This window comes from Aythya marila, assembly GCF_965140915.1.
Source record: "Aythya marila genome assembly, chromosome: 31".
Classification (NCBI taxonomy): domain Eukaryota; kingdom Metazoa; phylum Chordata; class Aves; order Anseriformes; family Anatidae; genus Aythya; species Aythya marila.
In genome coordinates, this window is record NC_139072.1 from 1,121,635 (window position 1) to 1,142,016 (window position 20,382).

The 20,382-nt window shown below is 55.2% G+C and overlaps 2 protein-coding genes across 2 annotated transcripts in view; one reads left to right on the forward strand and one right to left on the reverse strand.

The window, feature by feature from the left end:
* Positions 1-19,817, reverse strand: part of HUWE1 (HECT, UBA and WWE domain containing E3 ubiquitin protein ligase 1) — a 76,122-nt gene extending 56,305 nt beyond the window's left edge. The window contains exons 1-26 of the mRNA XM_082781630.1: positions 19,752-19,817; positions 16,169-16,241; positions 15,967-16,065; positions 14,941-15,147; positions 11,725-11,877; positions 11,547-11,609; positions 9,918-9,995; positions 9,784-9,831; positions 9,596-9,664; positions 9,383-9,482; positions 9,176-9,276; positions 8,951-9,101; positions 8,745-8,872; positions 8,505-8,645; positions 8,309-8,420; positions 8,117-8,215; positions 7,920-8,021; positions 7,753-7,833; positions 7,541-7,647; positions 7,265-7,442; positions 5,786-5,877; positions 4,607-4,818; positions 4,445-4,502; positions 2,750-2,926; positions 810-1,055; positions 572-705 (exon numbers count right to left, since the gene is read on the reverse strand). Coding sequence (XP_082637756.1) covers positions 572-705; positions 810-1,055; positions 2,750-2,926; positions 4,445-4,502; positions 4,607-4,818; positions 5,786-5,877; positions 7,265-7,442; positions 7,541-7,647; positions 7,753-7,833; positions 7,920-8,021; positions 8,117-8,215; positions 8,309-8,420; positions 8,505-8,645; positions 8,745-8,872; positions 8,951-9,101; positions 9,176-9,276; positions 9,383-9,482; positions 9,596-9,664; positions 9,784-9,831; positions 9,918-9,995; positions 11,547-11,609; positions 11,725-11,877; positions 14,941-15,147; positions 15,967-16,065; positions 16,169-16,213 — 2,981 coding nt within the window. The 5' untranslated portion in view covers positions 16,214-16,241; positions 19,752-19,817. The remainder of the gene's footprint in view (positions 1-571; positions 706-809; positions 1,056-2,749; positions 2,927-4,444; positions 4,503-4,606; positions 4,819-5,785; positions 5,878-7,264; positions 7,443-7,540; positions 7,648-7,752; positions 7,834-7,919; positions 8,022-8,116; positions 8,216-8,308; positions 8,421-8,504; positions 8,646-8,744; positions 8,873-8,950; positions 9,102-9,175; positions 9,277-9,382; positions 9,483-9,595; positions 9,665-9,783; positions 9,832-9,917; positions 9,996-11,546; positions 11,610-11,724; positions 11,878-14,940; positions 15,148-15,966; positions 16,066-16,168; positions 16,242-19,751) is intronic.
* Positions 19,818-20,206: 389 nt separating this feature from the next.
* Positions 20,207-20,382, forward strand: part of LOC309888972 (integrin alpha-M-like) — a gene marked incomplete at both ends in the record, with an annotated part of 12,643 nt that continues 12,467 nt past the window's right edge. Inside the window, one exon of the mRNA XM_082781631.1 lies at positions 20,207-20,251. Coding sequence (XP_082637757.1) covers positions 20,207-20,251 — 45 coding nt within the window. The remainder of the gene's footprint in view (positions 20,252-20,382) is intronic.

Sequence of the window (20,382 nt, forward strand, 5' to 3'; positions counted from 1 at the left end):
CCTGACACCCCCAAAATCCCCCCCCAAACCTCTCCTGGGTGCCCCCTGCCCCCCAAAATCCCTCCTGGGTGGCCCCAGCACCCCCAAAACCCCTCCTGGGTGCCCCCAGCACCCCCAAAACACCCCCCAGGCCCCTCCTGGGTGCCCCCTGTCCCCCCAAAACCCCTCTTGGGTGCCCCCAGTCTCCCCATAACACCCCCCAGACCCCTCCTGGGTGACCCCAGGCCCCCCAAAACCCCCCCAAAACCCCTCCTGGGTATGCCCTGTCCCCCCAAAACCCCTCCTGGGTGCCCCCAGTCCCCCCAAAACACCCCCCAGACCCCTTCTGGGTGCCCCCTGATACCCCAAACCCTTTCTGGGTACCCCGTGTGCCCCCAAAACACCCCCCAGACCCCTCCTGGGTATGCCCTGTCCCCCCAAAACACCCCCCAAATTCTCCTGGGTGCCCCCAGCCCCCCCAAAACATCCCCCAAACCCCTCCTGGGTTCCCCCTGTGCCCCCATAACACCCCCCAAACCCCTCCTGGGTACCCCCTGCCCCCCCAGCCCCCTCCCGGATGCCCCCCCCTCACCTATTTGGGGTGCAGAGGGACAGCAGCACGGTGCTCTCCCACACCAGCGAGCAGTAGAGCTGGCTCAGCTTCCCCAGCACGCTCAGCCCCAGCTGCGAGCCCCACTGGTTCACCGAGATGGCCCGGATCTCGCTCTGAAAAAGAGAGAGAAAAAAAAAAAATTAAAAAAAAATACGGAATAGCTGCCGGCGCGCACCCAAAACTCCCCTTTTTCGCCCCAAAAAAAAGCCCTGCCTACCTGTCCCACGCGGCAGGTGTGGACGAACATCATGATGTAGGCGTGGGCGGCCGTCAGGGCGTGCAGCAGGGGGGTGGCTTGGGCCGAGAGGGTGGCATCGGGGACGCTGCCGGCCCCCGCCAGCTCCCGCAGCAGCACCGAGCCCCCCGGAGCCTCGATGGGGCGATGCAGGGGCTCCAGGGCTGACAGCACGGCGTCCAGCTGCAGCAGGCCCTCCTGCAGCACCTTGGGCTCGTGGGACAGGGTCTGGGAGGGAAAAAAAAGGAGCTGGGATCTCGGCACGGGGGTTTCGAGCCCCGTGGGACCCCCGTCTGCCTCCCTGGACCCCCGTCTGACCCATCCCCGGGGTTTGGTTCTCCTCTTCGCGGGGTTTGTTTTCCTCCTGGAGGCTATTTCCCTCCCCAGAAGTGTGCATTTTCCTTCCCTACCCCATCTTCTCCCCCAAAAGAGTCTTTATTTTCCTCCCCTACCTCATTTCTCTCTCCAAAACTGTCTATTTTCCTCCCATACCCCATCTTTTTCCCCAAAATACCATTTATTTTCTTCCCCTACCCCATCTTTTCCCCAAAAAATACCATTTATTTTCCTTCCCTACCCCATCTTCCCCCCTAAAAAAGTCTTCATTTTCCTCCTCTACCCTATCTTCCCCCCCAAAATACCATTTATTTTCCTTCCCTACCCTATCTTCTCCACTAAAAAAGTCTTTATTTTCCTCCTCTGCCCTATTTTCCTCCCCAAAACTGTCTATTTTCCTCCCCTACCCTATCTTCCCCCCCAAAATACCATTTATTTTCTTCCCCTACCCCATCTTTTCCCCAAAAATACCATTTATTTTCCTCCCCTACCCCATCTTTTCCTCAAAAATACCATTTATTTTCCTCCCCTATCCCATCTTAGCCCCCCAAAAAGTCTTCATTTTCCTCCCCAAAAGCATCTTTTCCTCCCCTACCCCATCTTTCCCCCAAAAATACCATTTATTTTCCTCCCCTACCCTATTTCCCTCCCCAAAACTGTCTATTTTCCTCCCCTACCCTATCTTCCTCCCAAAATACCATTTATTTTCCTTCCCTACCCCATCTTCCCCCCCAAAAAAGTCTTTATTTTCCTCCTCTACCCTATCTTCCCCCCCAAAATACCATTTATTTTCCTCCTCTACCCTATCTTTCCCCCAAAAATACCATTTCTTTTCCTCCCCTACCTTATTTCCCTCTCCAAAATTGTCTATTTTCCTCCCCTACCCATCTTTTCCCCCTAAACACTATTCCCCCCCCCCCTTCCTGATATTTATTTTCCCCATACCCCCTATTTCTCCCCCCCCAGGTATTTAATTCCCCCCCCCATACCCCATTTCTCCCCCCAAGGTATTTAATTCCCCCCCCATACCCTATTTTTTTCCCCATCTCCTGGTATTTAATTCCCCCCCATACCCTATTTCTTCCCCCCCAGGTATTTAATCCCCCCCCCATACTCTATTTCTCCCCCCCATACCCCATTTTCCCCATCTCCAGGTATTTAATTCCCCCCCATACCCCATTTCCCCCCCCCCCAAGGTATTTAATTCCCCCCCATACCCTATTTCTCCCCTTCCATACCCCATTTCTCCCCCCCCAGGTATTTAATTCCCCCCCATACCCTATTTCTCCCCCCCCATACCCCATTTCTCCCCCCCCATACCCAATTTTCCCCATCTCCTGGTATTTAATTCCCCCCCCATACCCTAATTTCTCCCCCCACACATATTTAATCCCCCCCCCAGTTATTTAATCCCCCCCCACACCCCCCATTTCCCCATATTTACCCCCCCACCCCCCACTTTTCCCCCATATCCTCATCCTTTTTTCCCCTCCAAACCCCACATCCCCCCTCCCCACTCCCTCCTCGCCCCGTCCCCTTTAATTTAATCCCAAGGGGGGGGTCCGTGGCCCCCCCCCCAGCCCTACCAGGATGGATTTGCAGACCCCGGCCACCGCCTGGCAGGCGGCCGAGGTGGGGAAGTCGACGGGGAGGTTGGGGAGCCCCAGGATGGTGACGAGGGGGCGCAGCCCCCGCTGAGCCACGAATTCCTGGCAGTGGTCGTCCGTCGTGTTGTTGCTCAGGATCGACTCCACGAATTTCATCTGGGGGGGGGGAAAACACCAAAAAAAAAAAAAAAAAATTGGGGTTAGGGGGGCTCCAGAGCTCTCTGTAACCCCCAAAAGCTGCTTTGCGGCCCCCAAAATCCCCCCCTCTATGCCCAGACCCCAAAATCCCGTTTCCCTAAATCCCTGTCCCCCCCCCATAAAAAAAAAAATCCCCCTACGCACCACAACCCCCCCTAAATTCCCAATCCCGTGCCCCCCCCAAAATTCCCCCTACACACCCCAAAAGCCCTCCCCATCTCCCCATGACCCCAAATGGCCCCAAAACCCCTTTGTGCCCCCCCCAAGACCCTCTCCGTGCCCCCCCCCAAAACCCCTTCCTTTTCCCCAAATCCACGTCCCCCCCCAAAAACCTCCACGTCCCCCTAAAAAACCTTTTCCATCCCCCTAACCCCCTCCATGCCCCCAAAACCCTTCTTTTACCCCCAAATCACCTTCCTGCCCCCCCATAACCCTAAAACCCCCTCCTTGCCCCCAAAACCACCCCCCAGTCCCCCTAAAACCCCCTCCGCATCCCCCAAACCCCTTCCCCATTCCCCAAATTTGCCCCCCCACCCCCAAATCCCCCTTGTGGCCCCCCAAATCTCCCCCCCTATCCCCCAAATCTCCCTTGTGCCCCCCCAAATCTCCCCCACTCCCCCCAAATCCCCCCCACACCCCTCAAATCCCCCTGGTGCCCCCCCAAATCCCCCCCACATCCCTCAAATCCTCCTTGTGCCCCCCAAATCCCCCCCATATCCCTGAAATCCCTCTTGTGCCCCCCCAAATCTCCCCCACACCCCCCCAAATCCTCCTTGTGGCCCCCCAAATCCCCCCCCGCATCCCTCAAATCCCCCTTGTGGCCCCCAAATCCCCCCCACACCCCCAGAAATCCCCCCCACACCCCCCAAATCTCCCCCCCATCCCTGAAATCCCCCTTGTGGCCCCCCAAATCCCCCCCCAGATCCCTCAAATCCCCCTTGTGGCCCCCCAAATCCCCCCCCAGATCCCTCAAATCCCCCTTGTGGCCCCCCAAATCCCCCACACACCCCTCAAATCCCCCTTGTGCCCTTCCAAAACCCCCTCACACCCCCCAAAATCCCCCTCACACCCCCCAAATCCCCCACACCCCTCAAATCCCCCTGGTGCCCCCCCAAATCCCCCCCCCACCCCTCAAATCCCCCTTGTGCCCTTCCAAAACCCCCTCACACCCCCCAAAATCCCCCTCACACCCCCCAAATCCCCCACACCCCTCAAATCCCCCTGGTGCCCCCCCAAATCCCCCCCACACCCCTCAAATCCCCCCACACCCCTCAAATCCCCCTTGTGCCCTTCCAAAACCCCCTCACACCCCCCAAAATCCCCCTCACACCCCCCAAATCCCCCACACCCCTCAAATCCCCCTGGTGCCCCCCCAAATCCCCCCCCACATCCCTCAAATCCCCCTTGTGGCCCCCCAAATCTCCCCCACACCCCCCAAATCCCCCCCGTGCCCCCCCAAAAAGCCCCCCAACCCACCACATTGAGGATGTAGTCCATCAGCGGGATGGGGATGCGCTCCTCCGTGCCCACCACCCTAAAAAAAAACAAGGACGAGGGGGGGACACCAAAATAAGGCCTTTGACCCTATTAAGTGTCCCCCCCCCCAAAAAAATAAACACATTTTGGGGCAAAACTCACTGCTGGCTGGGCTCGGCCTCGCTCTGCTGCGTGGCGCTGAAGCTCTGCATGGCCTGCACCTCTTCCTCCTCCTCATCCTCGCTCGACGCCTCCTCGGCGGCGTGGGGGGAGCGCGGGGGGGGCGCGGCGGCCGTGCCGTCCGCCTTCTGCATCGAGGGCTTCTGGCAGATGTATTTGGGGTCCCGGCCCAGGCTGCAGATTTCCTCCAAAAGCTGCCGGGGGGGGCACAAAAATAAGTTGGGGGGGCACAAAAATAAGTTGGGGGGGTGTGGAAATAAGTTGGGGGGAGAGAAGGAGGAAAAAAAGGGGTTGGGGGGGTAGAAAAGGGTTGGGAAATTAAAGGGTGGGGGATTTAGGGGATTTGGGGAGGTGGGAAAGGGTTGGGAAATGAGGGGGGAAATGTTGGGATTGGGGGGGCAGAAAAGGGTTGGGAAATTAAAGGGGGGGGGATTTAGGGGATTTGGGGAGGTGGAAAAGGGTTGGGAAATCGGGGGGGGGGAAATGTTGGGATTGGGGGGGGAAAAAAAGGGTTGGGGATTTGGGGGGGGTGGCAGAAAAGGGTTGGGAAATGGGGGGGAAATGTTGGGATTGGGGGGGGGCAAAAAAAGGGTTGGGGATTTGGGGGGGCAGAAAAGGGTTTGGGATTCGGGGGGGTAAAAAAAGGGTTAGGGATTTGGGGGGGGCAAAAAAGGGTTGGGAAATGGGGGGGCAGCAGGAAAGAGTTGGGAAATGGGGGGGAGAGATGTTGGGGATTTGGGGGGGGCAAAAAAAGGTTGGGGATTTGGGGGGGGGCAGAAAAGGGTTGGGGATTTGGGGGGGGACAAAAAAGAGTTGGGATTGGGGGGGCACAAAACGGTTAGGATATAGGGGGAGAGAAAAATGTTGGGGATTTGGGGGGGGCAGAAAAGGGGCATGAGGTTGGGGGGGCAGAAAAGGGGCACGGGATTCGGGGGGGGGGGCAGAAAAATGTGGGGGATTTAGGGGCAGAAGGAAAAGGGTCGGGGTTTGGGGGGGCAGACAGAAAAGGATCCGGGTTCGGGTACAAAAAAAAATCAAGGGTTTTGGGGTAGATATAGTAAAAAGTCGAGGGTTTTTGGGGCAATTTGGGGTTTTGGGGGGAATTTGGGGTTCGGGGGGGTGGAAGGATTTTGGGGTGACCCCCCCAGGGACCCCACAGACCTTGATGATGGCGGTGGTGGCGTCGGTTTTGAGGGTGGGCTGGTGCCGCATCAGCTCGTCCACGGCGCTGCCCAGGTTGGAGGCGGTGTCGCCTGGGAAATGGGGTGGAAATGGGGTTGAAACGGGCTCGGGGGCACCCCAAAAAGCACCCCCAAGTGTCAGGGCCGCCCCAAAAAGCCTCCCCGAACTCCGGGGGGAAACTGGGAGACCCCGAAAAGCCTCCCCTGAGCTTCAGGAAGACCCCAAAAAGCTCCCCTGAGCTCCAGGGAGACCCCAAAAGCACCCCCAAGCACCAGGGCCACCCCAAAAAGCGACCCCGAGGTCCAGGAAGACCCTAAAAAGCTCCCCCAGTGCCCAAGACAAACAGGGCCACCCCAAAAAGCCTCCCTGAGCTCCAGGGAGAACCCAAAAAGCCTCCCCCGAGTTCCAGAGAGAACCCAAAAAACTCCCCTGAGCTCCAGAGAGACCCCAAAAAGCCTCCCCTGAGCTTCGGGGTGACCCCAAAAAGATCCCCAGAGTGCCCACGAGAAACAGGGGCACCCTAAAAAGCCTCCCCTGAGCTCTGGGGAGACTCCAAAATGCTCCCCTGAGCGCCAGGGGCACCCCAAAAAGCCTCCCCGAGCTCCACCAAGACCCCAAAAAACTCCCTTGAGCCCTGGGGAAACCCTAAAATTCTCCCCTGAGTTCCATGAAGGCCCCAAAAAGCTCCCATTAGCTCGAGGAAGACCCCAAAAAGCCTCCCCGAGTTCCAGGAAGACCCCAAAAAGCATCCCCTGAGCTCCGGGGAGACCCCAAAAAACACCACCAAGCACCAGGGCCACCCCAAAAAGCCTCCCTGAGCTCCAGGGAGACCCCAAAATCCTCCCCTGAGCTCCAGAGAGACCCCAAAAAGCCCCCCAAAGCACTGGGGACACCCCAAAAAGCCTCCCTGAGCTCCAGGGAGACCCCAAAACGCTTCCCTGAGCTCCAGGGAGACCCCAAAATGGTCCCCTTAGCTCCAGGGAGACCCCAAAAAGCCCCCCCAAGTACCAGGGCCACCCCAAAACGCCTCCCCTGAGCTCCGGGGAGACCCTAAAAAGCCTCCCTGAGCTCCAGGGAGACCCCAAAAAGCCCCCCCAAGTGCCAGGGCCACCCCAAAACGCCTCCCCTGAGCTCTGGGGAGACCCCGAAGAGCCTCCTCAAGCTCCGGGGAGACCCCAAAAAGTCCCCCAAAGCACCGGGGACACCCCTAAAAGCTCCCCAAACTCCAGGGAGACCCCAAAAAGCCTCCCCTGTGCTCCAGGAAGAAACAGGGACACCCCAGAAAGCTCCCCTGATCTCCGAGGACACCCCAAAAAGCTTCCTCAAGCTCCACAAGCGCCGATATCCCCCCCAAAACTCACCTCCTGGACCCCACCACCCCCTCCCAGCCCCTTTTGGGGCCGCGGGGACCCCCCCCAGCCCCTTTTGGGGCCGCGGGGACCCCCCCCCAAGACTCACCGAGGGGGTCGGAGCTGCGTCGGCGGCGCATGGCCGGGAGGTAATCGGGGGAGAGCAGCACCTTGAAGAGGCGCTCGAAGGGCTGGCACTGCACGAAGGACTGCAGCCCGCGGGCGTTGAGGCACAGAGCGCTGAACACGTTGGGCAGCGAGCCCAGCACCTCCCGCGTGGCTGGCACCTGAGGGAGACCCCAAAAAGGACAAAAAAAGGACCAAAAAAGGATGAGGGGAGCCCCCGAAACGGTGCGAAACCCCAACGGGGTGCCCCCAAACTCACGTCCTTGATGAGGAGCGCGTGCAGCATGACGTCGGTGAGGCCGTTGTCCTGCAGGGAGGAGAGGAGGGAAGGCTCCTGGAACACGAAGACCGTCACCACCTCGGTCGCTGCGGCAGGAAGAGAGAAACGGGGAGGGTTAGGGACATTTTGGGACGTTTAGGGACACGGGGACGAAGGGCAGAGAGGGGACACGGCGTCCCCGGGGTGCTCACCCAGGAGGAAAAGCGAGGGGCCGTAGTACTCGGCGTTGCTGATGATGTGCTTGAGGGAGGTGGGCAGCGAGCCATCCATCACTGCGTGGGGACAGAGAGGTCAGGATGGCCACCAGCGTCCCCTCCCCGCTGTCCCCGTCCCCTCCCCGCTGTCCCTGTCCCCTCACCGTGCCGGATGCCGTCGGAAAAAGCCGGGTCCTGGATGGCTTTTTTGAGGAAATTCAGCATGGATTTGAGCAGGGCGGCGCGCTGCGGGATGCACTGGACTCCTGGAGGGGTTGGTGGAAATTTTGGGGTGGATTCAGCCCTTTTAGGGTGCGGCGGTGCCCCCGTTGTCCCCGTCCTCCCCCCCTCTGTCACCTACCGCTGCGCGGGGACAAGGCCACGGCGGCGCTGGTGCTGGGCACGGCGGGCTCGGCGGCGGAGGGGCCGGGGCTGCTGCTCTCCATGGCCACGTCCGTCACTGGGGGGGTTGGCGGAGGGCTCAGGGAGGGAGGGGGCTTTTTGGGGTGCGTCCCCCCCCCCTCTCCCCGTTCTCGTGCCCCCCTCTCCTCACCCTCCATGTCCGTCTCCATCTCCTCGCCCTCCGGGAGCGCGGCGGCGGCCGGGCGCTGCACTTTGGGCTTGATGACGAAGGGGCACTCGCGGCGGCACAGGTCCACTTCGTGCTGCGGGGCGAGGAGGGCATGAAATCCCCAAAAAAACAGCAAAAAACCCTTTTTTCCCTCGAATAAACCCCTCGGGGGTGTTACCTCCAGGCGGTAGATGAAGATGGAGAGGCCGCTGTGCGACTGGAAGGCCGCCATGTCCAGGTTGGTGATGAGATCCACCACCCGCACGGCGCGCGTGACGAAGGTGATCTGGTCCTGCTCGTCGCCTAAAAACTTGATCACCTTTGTTTTCGGGGAGGGGGGGGGGAAAAATAAATGAGTGGGTGAGGAAAAAGAGAAAGGGGGGCACCCGAAATCGCCCCCCCCCGGGGTCCTGCCCACCTTCAGCAGCGCCTCCATCATGCCGCAGGACACCAGCGCCTCGCCGCCGGCGTCGTAGCTGGCCAGGTGGTAGAGGAAGGAGAAGAGGGCGGTGGCGAACTGGTGGGGATAGGGCTCCATGGAGGGGTCTGGGGGGAGCACGGGGGGGGTCAGCGAGGGTTCGTACCCCCCCAAAACCCCCCCCCGGGAGCTCCCTGCGGACCCACCGATCATGGCTTGGATGCAGTTGCGGACGAGGACGGGGAGGAAGCCGTGGTAGGAGGCGGTGCCGGTGCAGTCGATGATGCTGCTGAGCTTGGGGGTCCTCTCCAGGTGCACGATGGAGGTCAGCGTCCGCAGGGAGGCCGCTTTGATGTCCTAAATTTATTTTGGGGGGGGCGTGAGGAGGCTGTAAGGGGGGGTTTGGGGAAGGGGAAGGGCTGGGGGCTCACCATCAGCTGCTTGTCGGTGATCTGCAGCACGTCCACCAGCTCCTCGATCAGCCCGTTGTAGAGGATGCTGTTGGCCGACTCCTGCAAGGCGTTGGAGTACACTGCGAAGCAGAGGGTGGAGGTGTCACCCCCTGGAAGCCCCCCCCCAAAAAAAAAAAAACCAAACTTGCCATTTTTATGTCTTTCCCCTCAATTTTTAACCCCTACCGAGGATGGAGATGGCGTGCAGCCGGGCCTGCACCGCCTGCAGCCGCTTTTTGTGGTTGGAGAAACCGTGCGCCAAGCGGATGTGGGTGAAGAGAAGCATCTGGGGGGGGGCAAAAGGGGGGCGTTAGGGGGTGTCCCAGCACGGGGACCCCCCCCCCCGTGACTCGTGTCGTCCCCAAAAAGGTGGGGGAGACCCCCCCCCACGAGACTCGCCTGCTTGTCCTTGGGGATGCTGTACATCTTGGTGAGGGATTCCATGATCTCCGAGGGGCTCTCTGAAATCTGGGGGGGGGGGGAAATGAAGAAAAAAGAGGGTAAAGTGGGTAAAAAATATATGGGGGGGGGTAAAAAAAAGAAGGGGTGCCCGTGGACACCCCCCAACGTCACCCTTTTGTGCTCACCTTGTCCAGCTGCTCGATGTGGATGTAGTGTAGGGTGGTGCTGGTGGCCTAAGGGGGGGGGAATGGGGGTGTTATGGGGTTTTTTTTGGGGTGGGGGCGTTTTTGGGGGTCTCCCCGGGGTTGGGGACACTCACCCGTTTGTCCACCTTCACCTCGGTGCCTGGCTCAGCGTAGAACTCGAAGTGCAGCGTGGTGGCGCTGGGGGGGTACTTCTGGAGGGGGGGGACACACAAAAATGGGGTGAACGCGGACCCCTGGGGGATTTTGGGGGGGGGTTGTCCCCTCCCTGTGGTCCCCAGGGGTGGGTATGAGGGATGGGGGTGACAAGATTTGGTCCCAAAATGCTGTGGGGTGGGGGACGGGATTGGGCCCCAAGAGACCCAAAAGGGGGTTGGGGACCCCGGGACACCAAAAAAGGGGACAAATATTGGGTTAGGGTTCCCCAAAAGCCCCCAAAAGTGACAAGGATTGGGTTAGGGGTCCCCAAAACACCAGAAAATCACAAGGAATTGGGTTAGGGATCCCCAAAACTCCAGAAAAGTGACAAATACTGTGTTAGGGGTCCCCAGAATAGCAGAAAAATGTTAAATATTGCATTAGGGATCCCCAAAACCCTAGAAAGCTGACAAATGCTGTGTTAGAGGTCCCCCAAACCCCAGAAAAGTGAGAAATGTTCGGGTTAGGCGTCCCCAAAACACCAAGGGTGACAAATATTGGATTAGGAGTCCCCAAAAGCCCAGAAAAGTGACAAATATTCGGGTTAGGGGTCCCCAAAACACCAGAAAGGTGACAAATATTGGATTAGGGGACCCCAAGAGCCCAGAAAAGTGACAAATATTGGGGTTAGGGATCCCCAAAAGCCTGGAAAAGTGACAAATATTCGGATTAGGCGTCCCCAAAACACCAAGGGTGACAAATATTGTATTAGGGGTCCCCAAAAGCCCGGAAAAGTGACAAATATTGGGGTTAGGGGTCCCCAAAACACCAAGGGTGACAAATATTGGATTAGGGGTCCCCAAAAGATCAAGGGTGACAAGTATTCGATTAGGGGTCCACAAAAGCCCGGAAAAGTGACAAATATTGGGGTTAGGGGTCCCCAAAAGTCCAGAAAAGTGACAAATATTGGGGTTAGTGGTCCCCAAAACACTGAGGGTGACAAATATTGGGGTTAGGGGTTCCCAAAAGCCCGGAAAAGTGACAAATATTGGGGTTAGGGGTCCCCAAAAGATCAAGGGTGACAAGTATTCAATTAGGGGTCCCCAAAAGCCCGGAAAAATGACAAATATTGGGGTTAGGGGTCCCCAAAAGTCCAAAAAAGTGACAAATATTGGGGTTAGTGGTCCCCAAAACACTGAGGGTGACAAATATTGGGGTTAGGGGTCCCCAGAAGCCCAGAAAAGTAAGAAATATTGGGGTTAGGGGTCCCCAAAAGCCCAGAAAAGTGACAAATATTGGGGTTAGGGGTCCCCAAAACACCGAGGGTGACAAATATTAGATTAGGGTTCCCCAAAAGCCCGGAAAAATGACAAATATTGGGGTTAGACATCCCCAAAAGTCCAGAAAAGTGACAAATATTGGGTTAGGAATCTCCAGGACACCAAAAAAAGTGACAAAACTGAGTTGAAGAACCCCAAAACACCACCAGGGATGATAAAAACAGCGAAAAAGGGAATAAAGGGAACAGAATTGGGTCAGGGCCATGACTAGGGACACCAACGGGGGCTTGGGGACACAATTGGGGCCGGCGGGGACGCGCCACTCACCATCATGTGCAGGTCTCGGCAGCACTCGGCCAGCCCGAAGCCGTTCTCCTTGCCGCCCCAGCTCTGAAAGGGGGGAAGAAAAGGGGACAAAAATTGAGAGGGGGGCACGGGGACACCCAGGGGACACCCAGGGGACAGGGGGACACCCAGGGGACACCCAGGGGACACCCGGGGTCACCTCGGCCAGGTGCTGGAGGCGGGAGAGGAGCGGGGTGCGCTTGTCGGAGCCGAGGCGCGTGATGTAGTTGGAGCGCTTGCTGAAGACGTAGAGCAGGTTGAGCACGGCCAGCACCACCTGCATGTCCGACGAGGCCAGCAGCGTCGTCAGGTGCTGCGAAAACGGGGAAAAAAAGTCAAATTAGTGACCGTTCTGGTGTTAGCCACAAGGAAATGATCAAAATAATGACATAAATAGCGATTTCGGGGGCCGCGCGCTGGAAAAAATGGAAAAGAAATTGAAATGAGTAATGATTTTGGGTGTCACCTGCAGAAAAAAATAGGGAAATCAAGATTAGTAACAATTTTGGGTGTCACCTGCAAAGAAAATGGGAAAAAAATCAAAGTAGTAACAATTTAGGATATAATCCGCAAAAAGATAATGAAAAAAAAACAAGTAAATAACAATTTTGGATGGCATACGCAAAAAAATAAGGGGGGAAGTAATCGGAATGAGTAAGGATTTTGGGTCTCAACTGCAAAAGAAATGAGGAAAAATCAAATTCGTAACAATTTCAGGTGTCAGCCCTAAAAAATTAATCAAAAAAAAGTAAGTAAGTAACAATTTTGGGTGCCATATGCCAAAAAAAAAAAAAAAAAATGGGAGAAGAAATCAAAATTAGTAACAATTTTGGATATCACCTGCAGAAAAACGTGAGGAAAAGTCAAATTAATAACAGTTCTGGGTGTCATCCACAAAAAAAAAGTGGGAAAGGGGTAAAAAATAGTAAGAGTTTTTGATATCACCTGCATACATAATAAGAAAAAACTCGAATTAGTAACAGTTTTGGGCATTATACACCAAAAGAAAAAATCAAAATAATAAAAATTTTGGGTACCATACGCAAAAAAAAATAGGAATAGGAACTGGAATTAGTAACAATTTCGGGTGTTGCCTCAAAAAAAAAAATTAAGTTAATAACAATTCTGGATGCAGTATGGAAAAAATTGAAAGGAAATCAAAACTAACAACAATTTTGGGGGTAACCTGCAAAAATAATCAGAGAAACAATCAAATAAATAATTCTGGCCCTCACGCACAGAAATAACGGGGAAAAAAATCAAATAAATGATGATTTTGGGTGTCACCTACAAAAATAATCCGAAAAACAATCAAATAAATGACCATTTTGGTTGTTATGTTCAGAAACAACGGGAAAAAAATGAAATAAATGACAATTTTGACCACCACACGCAGAACTAATGGGGAAAAAAAAATGAAATAAATGACAATTTTCACTGTCATTTGCAGAAACAAGGGAAAAAAATCAAATAAATGACGAATTTGGCTGTCACACACACAAATAATGGTGAAAAAAAAACGAATAAATGACAATTTTGAGTGTTACCTGCAAAAATAATTGAACAAACGACAATTTTGGCCGTCACACACACAGAAATAACCAGAAAATTTTTCAAATAAATAACAATTTTGGCCATCAAATGAAGAATTAATCGTGAAAAAAATCACGTAAATGACAATTTTGACCACCACACACGGGAATAATAGGGAAAAACATCAAATAAATGACAAATTTGGCTCTCACACACATAAATAATAGTGAAAAAAAGGAATAAATAACAATTTTAAGTGTCACCTGCAAAAATAATCAGAAAAATAATCGAACAAATGACAGTTTTGGCTGTCACACATGGAAATAACCAAAAAAAAACCCTCAAATAAATGGCAAATTTGGCTGTAACACACACAAATAAAAGTGGATAAATGAATAAATGACAATTTTGGGTGTTATCTTCAAAAATAATCAGAGAAATAATCGAACAAATGATAACTTTGGCCATTACATGCGGAAATAACCAGAAAAAAATTCAAACAGATGACGATTTTGGCCCTCACATGAAGAAATAATCATGAAAAAAATCACATAAGTGACAGTTTTGGCCATCACACATGGGAATAGGGGAAAAAAAGTCAAATAAATGACAAATTTGGCTCTCACACACACAAATAATAGTGAAAAAAACGAATAAATGACAATTTTGGGGATTACCTACAAAAATAATCGGAAAAATAATTGAACAAATGACAATTTTGGCTGTCACACGTGGAAATAAGCAGAAAATTTTTCAAATAAATGCCAATTTCGGCCATCACACGAAGAAATAATAATGAAAAAAATGACATAAATGACAATTTTCGCCATCACAGGTGGAAATAACCAGAAACAAATTCTAATAAATGATAATCGTGGCCATCACACGAAGAAATAATCGTGAAAAAAGTCACACAAATGACAATTTTGGCCGTCACATGCGGAAATAACCAGAAAAAAATTGAAATAAATGACAATTTGGGCCATCACACGTGGAAATAACCAGAAACAAATTCTAATAAATTATAATCGTGGCCATCACATGAAGAAATAATCGTGAAAAAAGTCACACAAATGACAATTTTGGCCCTCACACACAGAAATAACCAGAAAAAAATTGAAATAAATGACAATTTTGGCCGTCACACGTGGAAATAACCAGAAAAATCTGAAATAAATGACAATTTTGGCCGTCACACGTGGAAATAACCAGAAAATAATTCAAATAAATGATAATCGTGGCCATCACACGAAGAAATAATCGTGAAAAAAGTCACACAAATGACAATTTTGGCCCTCACACACAGAAATAACCAGAAAAAAATTGAAATAAATGACAATTTTGGCCGTCACACGTGGAAATAACCAGAAAAATCTGAAATAAATGACAATTTTGGCCGTCACACGTGGAAATAACCAGAAAATAATTCAAATAAATGATAATCGTGGCCATCACACGAAGAAATAATCGTGAAAAAAGTCACACAAATGACAATTTTGGCCCTCACACACAGAAATAACCAGAAAAAAATTGAAATAAATGACAATTTGGGCCCTCACACACAGAAATAACCAGAAAAAGTTGAAATAAATGACAATTTTGGCCATCATACGTGGAAATAACCAGAAAAATTTTCAAACAGATGACAATTCTGGGTGTCACTCGCAAAAATAATGGGGCAAACAATCATCCAAATGCCAATCTACCCCATCACACGTGGAAAATAACCAGAAAAGAATTCAAACAGATGCCAATTGTGGCCGTCTCACGACAAAATGACAGGAAACGACCGGAGGAGCGATGACGCCGGCCCCGGGGGGTTGTTTTTTTTGGGGCTGCCCACCTCGATGGAGCTGTAGAGGTGCCGGGAGAAGCTGTACTCGATGAGCAGCGCCGTGAAGTTGAGCACGGCCAGCAGCAGCGCCTTCAGCTGCTCGCGCTCGGGGCGGTCGCAGGCCAGCAGCCAGGACATGTTCTCCACCGTGCGCCCCGCGTCCGCCAGGATGCCGTCGAAACGATCCAGGAGATCCACCCAGTGGTACAGCTCGCACTAAAGGGGGGCAGAAAAAAGGGTGGGGGCACCCCGAAATTAGCTAGGTGGACTTTAAGACGTCCGTTTCCAGCTGGTTTGGCCCCAAAAGACGCCCGTTCCCTGCTCTGGTTGCGTTAAAAACCCCGATGCTGTCCCTTCTCCGTAAAAAAACATATTAAAAATTTAAAAAGGAATCATTAAAAACATCAAACTGGGCATAAATAATATTCCCAGCATCAAATTTAGAGGATTTAGGGTAAAAGGAGGGACCCCCAGCTCGTAAAAAGATTAAAAATTAAATCAAAATTCAAATTACAAAGGGAAAAGCCCCACAAAAGCATCTATAGGGTGAGGGTGCCCCAAAGATTTTTAGGGGAATGGGTCCCTGAGGGGTTTTGGGGGGGATTAAGGGTGGTCTCCCCCAAATTTGGGGGAGAATGGGGGATTTGGATGGTTTGTGGCAGCCCCAAGGAGGGTGAAAAGGGGCAAAAATGACGAGGATGCCTCATGGGGGGGGGGGGTGAGGGGAAAAAAGGGAGCCCCCCCGATAAAATTTGGGGTCACAAACGGCAAATTTGGGAACTCGGCAGCTCCAACACAAGAGACAAGAGGCTCTGCCAGGATTTTGGGGAGGATTTAGGGGAAAAAAAGCAAAATTAAATAAAAATCAGGGATGGACACGAGTAATAATCGGGACCCAAAAAAAACACAAAAACAACACAAAAAAGACCCAAATCGGGACACAAAACGCCGCGCCCCCCCCGCGATGAACTCAGGGCCCCCCCCGGTAATTAAAGGTGCCCCCCCCCGGTATTTTTTTTGGGGTGGGGGCCGCACCTTGCCGATGTTCCATGTCTTGATCTGCTGCAGCTCGGCCAGCAGCTGCTCGTCGCCGCACGCCTTCAGCTTCTCGATGAGGGCCCGGCAGTCGGCGGGCTGGGGGGGGGGGTTAAAAAAAAAAAAAAAAAAAAAAAGGCATTAGGACCCCCCCCTAAAACCCTAAAAAAAAACCCAAACCCCCCCCGGAGACCCCGCTCACCGCCTCCGTCGGGGTTTTCTTCAGCTTCGTCCGATCCACTTTCATTTTGGGGGACCCGTCCGCACCGCTCCGCCTGGATAAAAAGCAGAAAAAAAAATTGGGGGGGGGGGATAAAATCATTTAGGGAACCCCCCCCGGCGTGAAGTGGGGGGGTTTGGGGTTTAGGATGAGGACTCGGAGTCCCGGCAGGCGGCGCGGCGGCGGCGGGAGATGACGTGGGGGCCGCTCGCTGGAACAATGAATGTGCAAAACCCCGCGGCGGGAGGCGCGGCGCCGGCGCCTGGGGGGGGGCCCCGCGGCGTGGCCCCCCCCTTGAACCCCCTCCCGATTCAAAAAGCCCCCAGAGAAGCCCGGCAGAGCCCCCAAAACCCGGCCAGAAGCAAAAAAACCCACTAAATGCCCCCAAAACCCCACTAAATGCCCCCAAAACCCCACTAAATGCCCCCAAAACCCCACTAAACCCCCCCAAAACCCCACTAAATGCCCCCAAAACCCCCCCCCAAAACCCCACTAAACCCCCCCTAAACCCCACTAAACCCCATAAAATCCCCCCAAAACCCCACTAAACCCCCCCAAAGCCCCAACAAACCCCCCCAAAACCCCAACAAACCCCCCCAAAACCCCACTAAAACCCCCCAAAACCCCACTAAAACCCCCCAAAACCCCACTAAAACCCCCCAAAACCCCACTAAACCATACTAAAGCCCCCCAAAACCCCACTAAACCCCCCCAAAGCCCCAACAAACCCCCCCAAAACCCCAACAAACCCCCCCAAAACCCCACTAAATGCCCCAAAACCCCCCCAAACCCCACTAAACCCCCCCAAAACCCCACTAAATGCCCCAAAATCCCCCCAAAACCCCACTAAACCCCCCCCTAAACCCCCCCAAAACCCCACTAAACCCCCCCCAAAGTGCCCCCCCCAATTAATTTCGGGGGTGACGAAGCGCGGCGCTGACCTCGTTAATTAACCCCGCGGTGTTAATTATAATTTGGGGGTGCCCCCCCCCCCCCAGAGCCCGGCTCGACAGGCAGGGCCGGTTGGGTGGCGGCGCGGCCGGCGTCACCCCGAGCTTGGGGACGGCCCTAAAATATTTTTTTTTGGGGGGGGGGGGGGAATAAAATTTGGGGGCCCCCCCCTCAATAAAAAGGCTGCTGGTTAAAGGGGGGGGGCAGCAAGCACTGGGGGGGCACCCCAAAAAAGGGGAGAGGCGTTAAATGGGATGGGGGGGGTACCTAAAGGTCTCCAAATCCTACAGGGGGGGGATTTTTTTTTTGGGGGGGTGTCCTGGAGCCCCCCCCCGTGTCCCGGAGACCCCCCTACATTTTCTGGAGCCCCCCCCCCCCCCAAATTTGAGGGCCGCGGCGGGGGCAGCTTACCGGGAATCACAGCCAGTCCATCCTCACCTCGGGGGGGGGGGACAGGGGACACTCAGCCAATTTGGGGGGGCCTGGGGGGGGCAAACGGGGACCAGAGGGTGAGGGGGGGGTCCTGAGGGCGAGGGGGGGTTGGAAAAATTATTGGGGGGGGGCTTACGGAAGCACGTGGGGCCTCTGGCGGCGGAACAGGAGCAGGGCCCGCGCTGCGGGGGAAATGATGGTAAATAAAGCGAAATTGGGGCCGGCGGGGGGGGGAAAAGTGGGATTTTTTTAAAAAAGGGGGGTGCAGGAAGCGTGGGGGGGGGCACCGGGGGGGGAAGGGGTAAAATCGGGGGAGTTTTGGGAGAAAAAATGAAGAGTATGGAAGGTGGGAAGGGTTGGAGTTGGGGGAGAGGTGGGAGAGGGGGGTTGGGGGAAAAAAGGGGGAAATTGGGAAAAGGGGGGGGGATAAATGATGTGGGGGGGGTAAGTTGGGGAAAAGGGGGTGAAAAGTGCTAAAAAGGAGGAAAATTGTGAAGGGGGGGGGCTAAATTTGGGGAAATGAGCCTAAATAAGGTAATAATGTAAGTAATGTAAAAATTACAGAAAAAGAACCCAAAAATTATAAGGGGGGGGGGGAATAAATTGGGGGTGGGGACAGAAGAGCCCCCGTGAAATAGAAACTGTCAAAATAAGGGGGTAAAAATTATGGGGGGGGGCTAAATGAAGGGAAAACCCAAATGGGGGGGGACACAAAAATAGGGGGAGGGTCTAAATGGGGGGGGGCAACTGCAAGGGGGGGGGCCTAAAGGATGGAAAGAGCTGGAAGGGGGGGCCCTAAACTGAGGGGGGGGGCCAGGTGGGGACCCTAAAAGAGAGGAAGGTGTAAAAAGGGGGGGGTAAAATGGGGGGGGAGGTAAAATGGGGGGGGGGATAAATTGGGGGGGTGACCCTAAATTAGGGGGGGACCCTAAAGCTTAAATAAGGGGGGGGTGCTAAAAAAAAATGGGGGGGGGGGCTTAAATTTGGGGGAGGTGAATCTTAAATCAAGGGGGGATGCTAAAATGGGGGGGGACCCTAAATTGGGGGGGAACCCTAAATTGGGGGGGGGAAGGAGTTTGAAATTGAGGAGAGACCCTAAAACGGGGGGGGCGTTAAATGGGAGGGGGAAGATTCTGAATTTTGGGGGGGGGGACCCAAATTGGGGGGGGGCAACCTAGATCCTAAATTAAGGGGAACCCTAAAAGGGGGGAGAAAGGGGATAAAAAGGAGAAGGGAGCCCTAAATCGGGGGGGGGACCCTAAATTAAAAAGGGGGGGGCCCTAAATTGGGGGGGGCCCTAAATCGGGGGAGGGGGGGCTCTAAATAAGGGGGGGGACCCTAAATAAGGGGGATGGGGCAATAAGTAAGGGGGGGGGGGGCAATAAATAAGGGGGGGATACCCTGAAGGGGGGGCACCCCAAATAAGGGGGGGACACCCTAAATATTGGGGGGGCTCCCTAAATTGGGGGGGCTCCCTAAATTGGGGGGGGCTCCCTAAATTGGGGGGGGCACCCTAAAAGGTAGGGGGGGGATCCTAAAGGGGGGCCGTCCCCGGCCCTATATAGAGGGGGGGGGCACCTTGAAGAGAGCCCCCACAACCGCTGGGACCCGAACCCCAAAAATTGAGGGGGGGGGGCGGGGGGGGAGGGGCGGGATTCGCGCCCCCCCCCCTCACCTCACGGCCCGGGGTGGGGGAGGGGAGCGCCGGTAAAGGCCCGGGGCCTGCAGGGGGTGAGGAAAACCCCCGAGGGGGGGGCGGGGGTCGCTAAAGGAGCCGCTGAGCCCCCCCCAGAGGGAACCGGGCCCCCCCCCAGGGCCCCCCCCCACCCCGGTACCTGTAGGGGAGGGGGGGGCTCAGCGCCGGGCCCGGCCGCCTCCCGCCGCCGCCGCCATCTTACACAGCGCCCCCGCCGAAATCCCGCGAGAGCGTCGCCTCCCGCGAGACTTGCGCCCGGGGGGGAGGGGCCTCAGAAGGAGGAGCCAATGAGGGGAGGGGACGGGAATGGGGAGGGCCAATGGGAGCGCGGGGGTGGAGCGGTTGGTATGGGGAGGGGAAGGGGGAGGTGAAGTCTCGCGAGAGGGGAAAGAAGCTGAGGGGGAAGTCTCGCGAGATTTCGGGTGGGGGCCCAACGACCGGTGGAGGGGGGGAGAGGGGGGAACCGGGCGCGCTCCGGCCGCTCACCGGACCGTGCGCGAGCTCTCGCGAGACTTCTTCGGGAAGATCTCGCGAGAATAGAGGCGGGGAGGAGGAGCCGGGCCCTCCCTCAGCGGCGGCGGCGGCGCGCGGAGCTCTCGCGAGATCCCCGTTGGGTGCGCGGGGAAACCTCGCGAGATCTCGCGAGAAGCTGTGGGGGGGGGGAGTGTAATCTCGCGAGATCGGCGCCACGTGACCCGAGCGCTCGAGATTTTGTGGTTTTATTATTCTAACAAATACAAAAGAGGGGGCGGGGCCAAGCCCTCAGGCCCCGCCCACAAACCCCGCGGGGAGGAGGGGGAGCGACCTGAAGAGAGGTGGGCGTGGCCTGGGGGGTGAGGGGGGTGAGGACCAATCAGCGCGCGCCCCCGCGCCGTCCAATCAGAGGCGGCGGTGGGCGTGGCCTCGCCGCCCGCCTTTCCCACGGCGGGGCTGGAGGTTGAATGGAACGGGGGGGCGTGGCTTCGCGCGGAGGCCCCGCCCCTTGGGTGGGCGTGTCCCGGCGTGGCCCCGCCCCTCAGAGCAGCAGCTTGCCGTTGCGGTGGATCTTGAGGATTCGGCCCAGGCGCTGCTTGGCCGTGGCCAGCCCCTTTTTGGGGCGTTTCCCTGCGTTTTGGGG